At 40.4% G+C, this 13503-nt stretch overlaps 1 protein-coding gene across 2 annotated transcripts in view; it reads right to left on the bottom strand.

The window, feature by feature from the left end:
* LOC128533184 (chloride channel protein 2-like) overlaps positions 1–13503 on the bottom strand; it is a 53054-nt gene that overhangs the window by 26048 nt on the left and 13503 nt on the right. For both annotated transcript variants that reach the window (XM_053507440.1, XM_053507441.1), the window contains exons 2-4: positions 8138–8291; positions 1974–2105; positions 1481–1609 (exon numbers count right to left, since the gene is read on the bottom strand). In XM_053507440.1, the coding sequence (XP_053363415.1) occupies positions 1481–1609; positions 1974–2105; positions 8138–8291 (415 nt within the window). The remainder of the gene's footprint in view (positions 1–1480; positions 1610–1973; positions 2106–8137; positions 8292–13503) is intronic.

Raw genomic sequence — 13503 nt, forward strand, 5'->3', positions numbered from 1 at the left:
GGCTTCTGATTGGCCAACATGGCTTCACAGTTAGGGGTTATACCGCCACCTGGTGTTTTGGCATGCTCTTAACAGTATGTTCAAGTTCAAGGGGGCTTTTATTGTCATTCCAACCATATAGAGTTCAGTACACAGTGAAACGAAACAACATTCCTCCAGGACCGAGGTGCTACATACATGCAACAACATAAATTAACAACACACATGGTTTGTGTTTTCATGTGCAGTTTTTTTTTTAATCCAGAAAAAGCAAAACCTTCGCTTTAGCCAAATGCACATATGATTGCACCAACGGTTATGAGTGTGTCCTTCTCATAAACCGCAAAACTATGATTTTGTTTTACCAAAACCTGTAGAACTGATATAAAACACTAATAAAAACTACACTAGGGCAACGATGAACATTTCCCACACGATCACACAACGATTAAACTCATCACCACACTGCATTTCTGCTAGTTCATGAGGGATCATTTTAATCCATTTAAACCTTAATAAATGACAAATCCATGATGAAACAGTAACGGGAACGCAGAGCAGTCGGTTCCTCTGATAGAACCCTCTGCACCCGTTTGCTTAATCAGATACTGATAACTGAAAACTGTTGCTCCAGCTCTGATGTTCTCTTTAAGCTGCTCGACTCTCAGCTCGTTAGCAGAAAAATGATCACGTTTACACTCCTTCTTACCAAGGTTCAATGTCTGTATCTCTGAAATAAGATGTTTATTGTTGGGATGGAACTGAACTGTTCCTGAGCTCTCAGTATTTAGAATATTCTGTTAAACTTCAGATTATCCTTACAGATCACAGAGCTGCTACAGAAATACTTAAACATGGTTTAAAAAAAAAAAAAAAGCTCCTCCTTCTATTATTAAATAGCGTTTGTTTAAATATCTTTAATATTCGTCTTAAAGTATCAGGACTGCATGTGTCCTGTATTACAGAGACTTGTCCCCTGTGCACTGAGCAGGCCATGTCACTAATGAGCTCATGTCCTGCTGGATCTGGCTCAACAGTTGTGCTAATTACAGTCGGCTGGTTTAGTTAATGGATGGAACAAACACGTGACAGGACGTTTACTTTCTGAAGCACGACGATGTCTAAAACTCTGTTATTCTCAGGTGGACTGTGAACTTCTGAGGCAGGTTTCTGGACAAGATCTTCAGGAAGTGATTAAGCAGCATGGAACGAGTGAGTGACACCAGAGTGACACCAGAGTGACACCAGAGTGACACCAGAGTGCTGCAGACGGATCCAGACGGTTCTAAAAACTAAAGGACTTTATACTAAATACTGATTGTAGTAGATAAACTTCACTGCATTTATCATTTCTATTATCTTAATTGTCATTATTAAAAAAAAAAAAAGAAGAAGAAGAAAAAAAAAAGACTTGAAGTTCGTCCCAAGACTTTTGGCAAAACCACTGTACGTCCAGGTATTTATATAATTTTGTATATGTGTGTGTGTGTGTTTGTGCTACCAGCAGCCTGCGGTGCGACGATGTGTGTGAATCCGGCAGAGAAGCTGATGAGAACTACAGGGTAAGTGATCCAGGCCAAGTACTGCAGGACCATATTACTGTCCAAACCTCCATACATCCACTTCTGAGCTGGAAAGACCACACACACACACACACACACGCACAATCAATATTCATCATTAACATTCTAGATTCACTGCGGAACAAAATTCTAGGAAAGTATCTGTAATTAGCATCTCATTAACATATTCATCTTATAAAGGAAAGATAATTATATTATTAATATTAACGAGATGATTTTCTCATAATAAAGTTTTTTTTTGGGAAATGAGATTTTATTCTCATAATGATGAAACAATGTTTTATAAGAACAGGACGTTACCTTGTAGTTAAGTGGTGTGTTTTGGAACAACACTTAACAGAATTGACAGGTTTTTGTGACAGAAACACACACACGCCACACACACACACAAACACACGCATACACACACACCTTGTAGACAGATGGCGATGCAGAAGTCCATGACGAAGCTGACGAGGGCCATGACGAGTCCGAGCAGGATGAGAAAGATCCAATCCTCTCCCACACGCGAGATCAGAAACTTCTGACAGTGAACTGTACAGACTGCACACACACGCACACACACACACACACACACACACACACACAAATTAAACACAATGCAGTCTGACTTTCTGTTTCAAACAGAGACACATTCCTAGACGGAATCAAACATTTATGGTCCTAATGGGCGTGGTTTAATATTCAAATGAGCAGGCTTGATTGACAGGTTTAGCTTCCTTCCGCTTGTTAGCTTTTGTTTGGCAGGATAGCTTTCGTTTGATAGTTAGCTTTCTTGCACTAGGTTAGCGTTCAGTTCCATCTCCAGTTTTTGTTTCCAAGCTCAGCGCCTCATTTCGCGTAAGATTTTACTTTTATTAGCTAGCTTAGCTTTCACTTCCTAAGTAACCTTTCACTTGCTGTGTTTGTTACATTAGCTTTGCGTTGGAATGTTAGCTTCCTTTTGCTAATTCCTTTTGGGAAGCTGTGGGTCGTTAACCCAGGTTAGCTTAATTACGTGTTAAAACACTCAGACTCAAATGCCTGATTAGACCCGCCTACTTTACCTCAAAGGGAAAGAGACAAAAAAGTTCCTGTCAAGCTGCGAGGTGTGTTTCAGTTAGCATCACGCTAACCATAAACAAGCTGACGGATGTTTGGTTATTTTTACAGGTGGCTGAAGTTTGAGAAACTACCCAGCATGCATCGGTGCCAAGTGACAGAAATTCATCTGTCTGAACATCACGGTGACTCGGCGTTTATTTTGCCTTTCCTGCTGAATATCAGTTCTGATGTTTGGCTCGGCGTCTGATGCTAATGCACTTCCTCACGCCGCTGCCAAGACGCCGGACTGAGCGATTGCATTCACGTACAAACGTTTTTACTGATGATTTACACGAGAGGCGTTAAACAGAGCTAGCTAACGTTGAGGAGACCATCTTCGCTATAAACTCCTGTAATGATGTGAAACAAACAAGCACGTGATTACTCACTAAAATAATAAATAAGTAAACAAACAAATAAGCAAACAAACAAACCTCCTACAGCAGCAATTCCTCCATAATAGCATATTTTGATCAGCTATTAGAAATATAATCATGACCACGCTAAGGAAACAAGACACGGCTTTAACGACTGTTTTCCCATTGGCTGATCACAAGCCACGCCCACCATTACCTCAGTTATTGTTGACGTCAGACTGAAAGGACTGAAGAGTTCCGTTTCATTTAGAAGTTTTTGAAGCTTGAGTAAATCATCCTGTTCTCTCGCTCACACACACACACACACACACACACACACACACACACAGAGCTGCAGAACTGATTACGGAGCTAAAACGTGACGAGGGCGCCGTGAGACACATTCTCCACGTGACCGGTGTTCTCGCGCCCGGCGTCTGCTCGCCCACCGACAAGCTGCGCTCTCCCTTCTGTCTCCTGTCACCTGGACCGTGTGTGTGTGTGTGTGTGTGTGTGTGAATAAATTATGTCTAATAGTTGTAAAATTGATAGGCACAAAAACGTAATTGTTTAAGAGTTAGAGACTCCGCCCACTTTTATAAGGTGAACAGTTACAGGTGTACTAAAAATCTCATTTAATAAGTGACTTATTTTGATAATGACCTCTGAACCCGATGTCTGTGTGTGTGTGTTAGTATTACTCGTGTTTGTTATTAGAGCATTTGTTTTTCTCCTCCGTGTTCTTTCCATCATCTCCCTGCAGAAGATGCGGTCCGTAACCATGGCAACCTCAATGAGCCCTAATTGGGGAATCGAAGCACACTGGCACACTGACAGGATGGAGAGAGAGAGAGAGAGAGAGAGAGAGAGCAAGTTCTAACTCTTATGTCTCACCGCTCTATTAACTTGAATCCAACAGAAATTAAACCACACACACACACACACACACACACACACACACGAGTGTTTAAACTCATGTGACAGGCAGAACATGAAAGTCATTGTTCATGCAAATGTGATGGAGTGTTTATGTAAATGTGTGTGTGTGTGTGTGTGTGTGTGTGTTACACTATATGAGCCACTTAACCAGACTTATAACCCTCAGTATAACATCGACTCCTCACTCACTTAATCACACACTGATTCTCCTTTTTCTTTCTTTTCTTTTCTTTCCTCCTGCGAGCTCGATCACTCGTTCATCATCCTGCTGTTTTTTTTACTCCGCATTGCTTTGGAACACACTGCTGTTGAATCACTAAGCGTACGGCACAAGCAACACACACACACACACTCCCTCGACTACATTCTGTTTTTTGGTTATTAATATCACAACAGTGTTACAGTATATTATAATATGTTACACGTTTTCCTGCTAATTTTCTTCTCCACACTCCCGTCCAGTAGGTGGCGGTATTGTACAGTATTGCTTCGACCTAACCCTCTCATGCTCGATAATCGCACCAAACCAGTGTCTTTTGCAAGTTGTTTGGATTAGTTTTTTTGGGGGGGTAAAACACTTTTTATCTTTTAGAGAATTACTCGATTTTAGACGTTTAACGTTTGTACTTGAGGCGGGACTCACCATGTGACATGTGATACGATATTTCACACGATTCGATCTGTACCGCGGTTAACGAGTTTATAAATATTTTAATACTATGTTTTTCCCTGTTTTTTTCCCGCAGTTCTGAGCACATAATCCCACAGGATGCTGCCAATGTGAGAACAGTTTAGAGCTCCTCCTGTAGGAGCACGGAGGAACTGCAACATTTTAACACCTCAAATGCAAACAAGAATACGTTAAGAACTTTTTCCATCATGAAACATGAATCACCGAACAAAAGAGTCGTAATACGTTAACAAATCCAATTTGTAATACATCTCTAGTTTGTACGTTTACTGGAATCATTTAGTGTGAATCGGTTCTGAGCGACAACAGATCGATTAAAATATATAATTCATTCAAAAATAAAATATTTGAAACGCACAGCTCTAGGGGTCGTGAGCCACTGTTACACTACAACAATAATAATAATAATAATAATAATAATAATAAAATTGTATATGAAAGTGTCAGGATTCTTTTGAGCTGCTGGTTAAAGCTGCGAGTTTAAAAATAATTTTATATTCCATATTTAATATATTTAATCTATATAAACTTCCCTGAGGGGCCTGACGGGGGCGCTCTCCACCTGGACACGGCACCTGAGAACAGCTAATGCTGACGAGCTTCAAGCGTTACACTGTAGAAACTTTTAGAAATGTTACACAAACACCCAGGCGCAGTGAGCGCCGCCCTGCTGACGGAACGCAGACATGCACATCAAAACTCTGTGTGTGTGTGTGTGTGTGTGTGTGTGTGTGTGTGTGTGAGAGATCATATTCAACAGAAAGCGCATTCACAACATAGGCTTCTCCGTCTACAGATATTCTGCTGACACACACACACACACACACAATGCTTGTGGCTGTGGAACTTCTAGTTAATGAAGACATTAATAACAAAAAACATCATGTCCCAGTGCAGTGTGGGACTCTCTCACACACACACACCTACACACACACACACACACATTTGAATCCAATGTTCTTGCCCTAAGAAACCTCATTTGTCTCTGGATTGCACACAAACTTTTGTTGTGTGCAACATGTGACACACACACACACACACACACACACACACACACACACACACACAGAGACACACGCTACAGGTGCGTTACTATGTTTGTTTGCTTGATTGTTTACCAAAATAACTTTGTGTTTAGGGAGAAATTTTTCTTTCTGTCGTTCTCTTTTTTAAGTTCTTTTTTATTTCTCTTTCTTGTTTTTAATTCTTATTTATTTCTATTTAACAACGACACATTCCTTTATTCCTTTATAATTATTACTTCTTATAAAAATTAATAAGAAATTAATTTGACTAGAAAACTGTTCTACTTGCTTAAATGTTTTTTTCTGATGTTAAAACACACACACACCTGACTCCACCCACCCCGCCTGACTCCACCCACCCCGCCTGACTCCACACACCCCGCCTGACTCCACACACCCCGCCTGACACACCCTGCCCCTCCCTTTTTGCCCAAATCACCTGATTCACTCACTGAATCATTAAGCCCAACCCCCCCACACCTGACTCAAACTCACCCCAGACGCCCCACACAGACACGCCCCACACAGACACGCCCCACACAGACACGCCCCACACAGACACGCCCCCCACTCCTCCTTCCCCCTCACACAGGGTGTCTGATCTCTCCAGTTAAACAGCTCCATTTTTATTTAATTTACCCGGTCCATCATACTCACCGACCTCAGCCCTCACACCCCCCCTCCCCCAACTCACCTCACCCCCCCCCACACACACACACACCGATAATCTAGTCATTTAATTGATGAGGTTATTAATAGCGAGTGTTTTAATTATTCAGTTACTTTAATGAGTTTAAACACCTGAAAGTCCAAATTCACACCAGAAAGAAAATCATATAAAGAGAGAGAGAGAGAGAGAGAGAGAGAGAGAGAGAGATGGTTCTTAAAATAAAGCAGAAATCTACCAAAGATAAAGAAAAAGGAAAACAGGATGAAGGGATAAAGAAAGGGAATTAAATAAAGATGGCTTTAAAAAGATGAGGGAAATGGTGTGATTAATTTCTCTTCTCTTCTTTTACTTCACTCTTTCATTCCTTCCATCTTTCTCTGTATTTTTCTCTCTTTCCTTTGTTTCTCCTTTTAGTTTCTAATCTTTATTTTCTTGTTGTTTCTTTCACTTCTTTCAGGATTTTGTTGTTTCCTTAACTTCTTGTCCTTCTTCTACACTTTTTTTACGTCTTTCCTTAATTCTTTCTTTTCTTCACTCTGAAAATAAAACATTAGGTTTTTGTCCCTGCTCTGATTCCTTTATACAGAACTTTATTTGTATCTTTTTTTTTTTCTTTTCCCTTCTGTTTTAGTTTTTTTTTTTTTTAACTTCCTGTGTGACAGAGGAGAAGCGGAGAGACGCATAACTCTGCAGTCGACAACCTGTAACCATGGCAACCTGTGACAGCCCCTGCTAACATCACATCTGTTACTGTGTGTGTGTGTGAGAGAGAGTGAGAGAGAGAGAGAGAGAGAGAGAGAGAGAGTCCTACAACCTGCCTCACATTGAATTCATTTTACAATATAAATAATTATCACTATAAACACAGAAGTGCACTGCTGCCCCCTGGTGGTCTCTCTTTCTCTCTCTCTCTCTCTCTCTCTCTCTCACACACACACACACACACGTGATGTAAGTTTACAAAGTATTAATATAGTTACATTTAGTTATTAACCTTTCGTTTAATTTGTAATAATATCTTATTTTTATAAAAGCTATGAAAAAGCAATTATCCCAAATAAATATATATTTTTAAAAACTACAGGTTTTGACCACTAGAGGGCGGCAGACAAGAACATACAAGGAGCGTTCAAGCCGAGCCGGGACTTGTGATGAGATTCCTGGTGAGTGAAGCGTAAACCAGGAGCCTGATGTTTACAGAAGACTTTAACTACAGTACGGCGATGAGACTCCGAGCCAAAGTAAAACTTTACAACGATGTGGATGTTCTGAAGACGTTCGTACATCAGTGACTGACGATCCCAGCCAAGGTGGCGCAGAGAGCCACAATCAAAAGTCCCGGTTTGACTTGAACGGCCATTGTATACCAACCCACTCAAAAGGATTAAAAATTATAAAGAACATGCACTTATTGGGTAAAAAAAAGTTCTGTAAGTGTGTAAGTGTGTAGGGGTAGTGTTGGTGTGTAAGGGAAGTGCGTAAGTGTGTAAGCAAAGTGTGTAAGCATACATGGGTAGTGTGTAAATGTGTAGGGGTAGTGTGTAGGGGAATTGTGCAAGTGTGTAAGGAAAGGGTAAGGGCAATGTGTAAGTCTGTAGGGGTAGTGTGTAAGTGTAAGGGGGTATTGTGTAAGTCTGTAGGGGTAGTGTGTAAGGGTATAGGGTATTGTGTAAGTCTGTAGGGGTAGTGTGTAGATATATAGGGGGGTACGTGTGCAAGGGTATAAGGGAGTAGTGTGTAAGGATATAGGGGAATGGTGTATAAATCGTAGGGTTAGTGTGTAAGTGTATAGGGGTAGTGTGCGCTCTCACTCTTGCACTTGGCACAGCGCCCCTTTTCGTACTCGAGCAGCTCGAGCGATCGGCTCCTCTCCTTCACCAGACGTCTGAACGCCGCCTCCTCCCTCAGACGCTCCGCTTCCTCTTTGGCGAACACACCCAGGTCCTGCGTGTAGCGCCCATACATCTACAGGGAGGGGAAAGAGATGGGGTCACACACACACACACTCATGAACACACTCACAAGAACATGTGTAACACGTGAACGTCCTGCAGGTGAAACGCTGCGCATCCCGATGCTGTGTCTGTCTTTAACCTGCTGATGTAAGCGTGACTTCGCGCGCTCTCTCGCTAATATCGCGAGTTTAAACCCGGGGTTCAAACAGACGGCTGGACGCAAGACCAAAGGAACCAGCACAGGGTGCAAATACTTATTGATCATATACTTTAGATTATTTTATACATGAAATACAGTCCAGCTCATATGATATGAGATAAAAAAAAAGACACACATACACACACACACACACACACACACACACACACACACACACACACACACAGGAGGAAAAGGGTTGATTTCCGAAAGTCCACAGACGACTCCCAGTTCCTGTAGTTCCTGATCTCTATTTATCTGTGTAATTACAATTCTGTGTGTGTGTACAATATATATGTGTGTGTGTGTGTGTGTGTGTTCTCTTTTCTGCTGACGGAGTGTGTGGGTGTTTTTCTAGCCTTAATGCTCTCACAAAGCACACAGCGCTGTGGGCCAAGCGAGCAAAGGTCAAGGGTCATTTATGAAAAAGTCTACCATCTTACACACACACACACACACACACACACACACACACACACAGCATGTGTAAATCTGTTCACTGTGCGAGTGTTTGAACAGGATGCAGATCATCAGAGGTTTCTGGGTCAATGTGGGCGGAGCTTATGTGACATTTTATTGCACCATCCAATCACAAATCATCATCGGATCATCTTCATCATTAAATAATTGAATCACACACATAATTACACTTAGGCAATTAAACAAACCAGGCTATAGTTACACATTAACACCCTGAGCTAAGTCTAGCTAGCGAGCTGCGTCACCTGACACACAGTAAGAGTTCAGCTTACGTTAGCTAGCGTGAACATAGCATTAGTGCTTCAATTAGCATAAAATAGAGGATTTACCTACAGTACTAATTATGATGCTTGTGCGAGAGTGTCGGTTTTAAAACTTCAATGTTCTGAACTTTGTTTGTTTTGCGGAAAGGTGAAACAAATGAGTTTTAAATACTGCATTTTTTTTACATTTGCAAGTAGCGAATGCTAGCTAATGAGTTAGTTACTAAGCTTGGGTAGCTAGAAAAACAAATAGTTGTGCGTTTTTAAACATATATAATTAAAAATGCTAACTTGATAAATTAAAATCAGAAACTAATAACTTTAGGAAACTAAAAATAAATTACTAAATGTGGCGCGTTAATGTTAAAGAATGTTTAGTTTTTTTTACTTAATACAAAATATTTAAGTGTTTGTTTAAAATCATTGATTAATTTCTGCTAAATCACATTATAATAGTTTAGACACTGTGATTGTGATTTAAACTGCGATACGCAACAACAAACATTTTTTTTTTCAAAAAAATTTTTTATTTAACAAATATATAAACCACTGATTTAAACTCTACATAAAATCCTGTAATAATTCATTTAAAAAAAAAAAAAATATATATATATAAAAAATTTTTATAAAAGTTTTCTTAAATGCTTTATTGAAAAGAAAAGAACAAAACATCATGAAAGTGAAGAAAGCAAAGTTTGAAGGAGAATAGACGTTTACCAGGAGAGAGAGAGAGAGAGAGAGAGAGAGAGAGAGAGAGAGAGAGAGTTACAGTAACTACAGACACTAAGAAAGAGCTTTTAGTTTGCCAACTTCAGCAGAATCATTAATTACTGTCTCTCTCTCTTACACAGACACACACACACACACACAATTCCTTGATTGAGAAAAAGAAATATAAAAAAAGGTTGTGAACACAGGAGGTAAATTAAACAACAGAAAGAGAGAGAGAGCGGGAGAGAGAGAAGAGGAAGAAAAGTTTTGGCGCTCCTCCTTTCTCTCCATGCCAACTGAGGCCCTGATGGAGCGACAGAACAACGGAAGACAAGTGTGTCGAGAAGGACAGACGAGTGCAGACGGATGGATAGTGAATGGAAAAGAGGAAAGAAATACTGGCGACCCAAAAAAAAATACAAACTGCAGCAGGAAGGAAAAAAGAACGAGAGAAAGAAAGAGCGAGAGAGAGAGAGAGGAAGAGAGAGCGCGAGAGTGAGAGAGAGAGAGGGGCTCTTTGTTTTGAGGGAGGTGACGGTGTCGTTCCTGTTCTGTTTCTCTCGCTCTGTGGGAGAAAAGTCCGAGGTTCGGGCGGAGCAAGACGAGCCGTGAATCCATCTATTGTTTATAATCACAGATTGAAAGGAGGTGTAATTCCCCAGAGTGGAGCGCTCGAACTACAGACCAACATGAGAATAACATCACACTGGTGTTTATGTCCTGCATGTATTTACACAAACACTGGTACAAATCCATTAGGATACACCGGCCAAGTGTGTGTGTGTGTGTGTGTGTGTGTGTGTGTGTGTGTGTGTGTGCGTGTTTTACTACTTTCCAGCAGTGACTGGGACAGCTTGTCCAAAAGCACCCTCGATACACAGCTGCGACAATACTGTGTGTGTGTGTGTGTGTGTGTGTGTGTGTGTGCACACACGAGTGAGTGTGTATGTGTGTGTTTCTATAAAACCTGTTTGCCGCTTATTATTTTTATTACCCCCTCGTGAGCGTCCATCACAACAACAAAAAAAGATGAAAGAATAATAAAAGTGAGGGATCAGTCAGACCGCATTCTCATTAAATTCACCAGAAAAGAAAAGTAAATATTAATCAATGCAAAGTTTGCTAAACATTTCCTCACACACACACACACACACACACACACACACACACACACACACACTATAAAGTAATTTTAGTCTAAAGAAATGTAGTTCTAGTTTATCATGTAACAGTACAATGCCTTGCAAAAGTATTTACACCTTTTTTACCTTAGTATCTACACCTCTTGAACTTTTCCGCAGTTTGTGTATTTTATGGGGATTTTATGTGACAGACACAAAGTGGCACAAAATTGTGACGTTGAAGGAAAACACTAAATGGTTCTCTAAAAAATGTTTTTACAAATAAATATAAAAAAATTGTGGTGTGCATTTGTATTCAGCAAGAATACAGCAAGACTGGTCACAGACTCTCAGGTGGATTTGGGTCTGGACTGACTGGGCCGGTCTAACACATGAACATGATTGGATCTAAACCGTTCCACTGTAGCTCTGGCTGAATGTTTCAGGGTTGTTGTCCTGCTGGAAGGTGAAGCTCCGCCCCAGTCTCAGGTCTTTTGCAGACTCTAACAGGCTTTCTCCTAACATTGTCCTGTATTTGGTTCCATTCATCTTCCCATCAACTTTGATCAGCTTCTCTGTCCCTGCTGAAGAAAAGCATCTCCACAGCACGACGCTGCCACCACCATGTTTCACAGTGTAAAGCACATGGTGTTTTACATTTAGGTCAAATTGGATATTTTTTTTATAACCTCAACCTGCTTTAAATTTCTTCACACCTTTTTCCCTGACCTGTCTGCTGTGTTCCTCCAGCTTCATGATGTTTTTTTCACTAATGTCCTCTGAAGACTTCACAGCTGTATTTACACTGAGCTTAAATCACACACAGCTGGAGTCTATTTACTAATTAGGAGACTTCTGAAGGTAGTTGGTTTCACTGGATTTTAGTTCGTGGGATCAGAGTAAAGGGGTCTGAAGACAAACTTAAAAAAAAAAAATTAAAGCAATGATAGTTTTTCACAATTATTTGTCACTTTGTGTCTATCACATAAAAACTTAAAGTTTTGGCCACTCTGGAAGACCAAATCCAAGTTAGGAAACCTTCTCTGAGAAGACATGAGTCAGGAACCTCTCCTGAAAAGACCAAAGCGCCTAGAGATCTCCAAGTTTTTTAGTTGAAGAAACCCTGTGCAGAAGGTCTTGGGTCAAGAGCCCTGCTGTAGAGGATCGAATTCCTGCTCAAACTGAATAAAAACCCTTCTCTGAAGGACCATGTACTCAAAAACCCATTGCTCTAAAAGAATCAAAATTGAGAACCTTCCCTTTGGGGAAAAAAAAAACAGTCAAGAACCTCATGCTCTAGAAGGATGAAGGCAGGAGCCTTGTAAGACCAGAGTGGAAAACATCTGCACTGTAGCTGCATCTGCAACCACTGAAGAACAAAGTCAAGAACCTCAGTCCAGAAGGAAGATGATCAGCCCAGAATGAAGAACCCAAGGTTCGATCACTGAAATGTTCCTGGCGGGTTCCAAGGAGAACCCTGACCTCCTGACTACATGATGGACCAGAAGTGCCTTTCTTCTGGCTAAAATTGTGTGTGTGTGTGTGTGTGTGTGTGTGTGTTTTAAATTTAAATGTGTATTTGTGAAACACTATATATTTATATGTTGTAATTTTGTGTTAAAAAACAAACATCGACTTGCTGAAGATCTACTCTGTCTAAAAAATAATGCTGAGCGCTAACTCGTCCATGTCAATGTAAGAAGAAACCTCTTACACACACACACACACACACACACACACACACGGTTTAAGTTAGAAAGTCAGTGGGATTCACACAGATGTCAACAGCTGCGATTTTCTCACGACATAACACGCTCTCTCTCAGCAGGTGCAAACAGACACACACACACACACATCCACACACTCTCACTCACACACACACACACACACACACACACACACACACACACACACACACACACTCGCTCGCTCACACAGTGCATTAAAAATTGAGGCAGTGATTCAGCACATCATCCATTAATATTGGAACACTGTCTAATTCATTGACTTTTCAAACAGTTTAAAAAAAGGGGTGGCCTCGGCACCTGTCCATTTCAGCGAAATCTGTTATTAGTATTGTACCAATGTTACCATTTTTATAATGCACACACACACACACACACACACACACACACACTCCTTCAGGAAGCACATTTACACTTCAGCTATGGTGACACGTTACACAATGAAGCATGAGCAAAGTTATTTTAGACATTTCTGCTTTTTCTACTTCAACATTTAGAAACACGTCTTAAGTGAGGAACAAAAAATTAATTCTCAGCAGTATTTATTATTTATAGAAACACGTGATGGTTTTTAAAGTGTCGTTATTACATAAAATTTTAAAATAAAACATTCCAGTAAAGTCTGTAAGTAACCTGAGTACTGTAAAAACATTAAATATCTCAGTGAGTAGAAGTATCAGCTATTTAATTTTATTTATTTTAT

This window comes from Clarias gariepinus, chromosome 11 (assembly GCF_024256425.1).
Source record: "Clarias gariepinus isolate MV-2021 ecotype Netherlands chromosome 11, CGAR_prim_01v2, whole genome shotgun sequence".
In the NCBI taxonomy this organism is placed as follows: Eukaryota; Metazoa; Chordata; class Actinopteri; order Siluriformes; family Clariidae; genus Clarias; species Clarias gariepinus.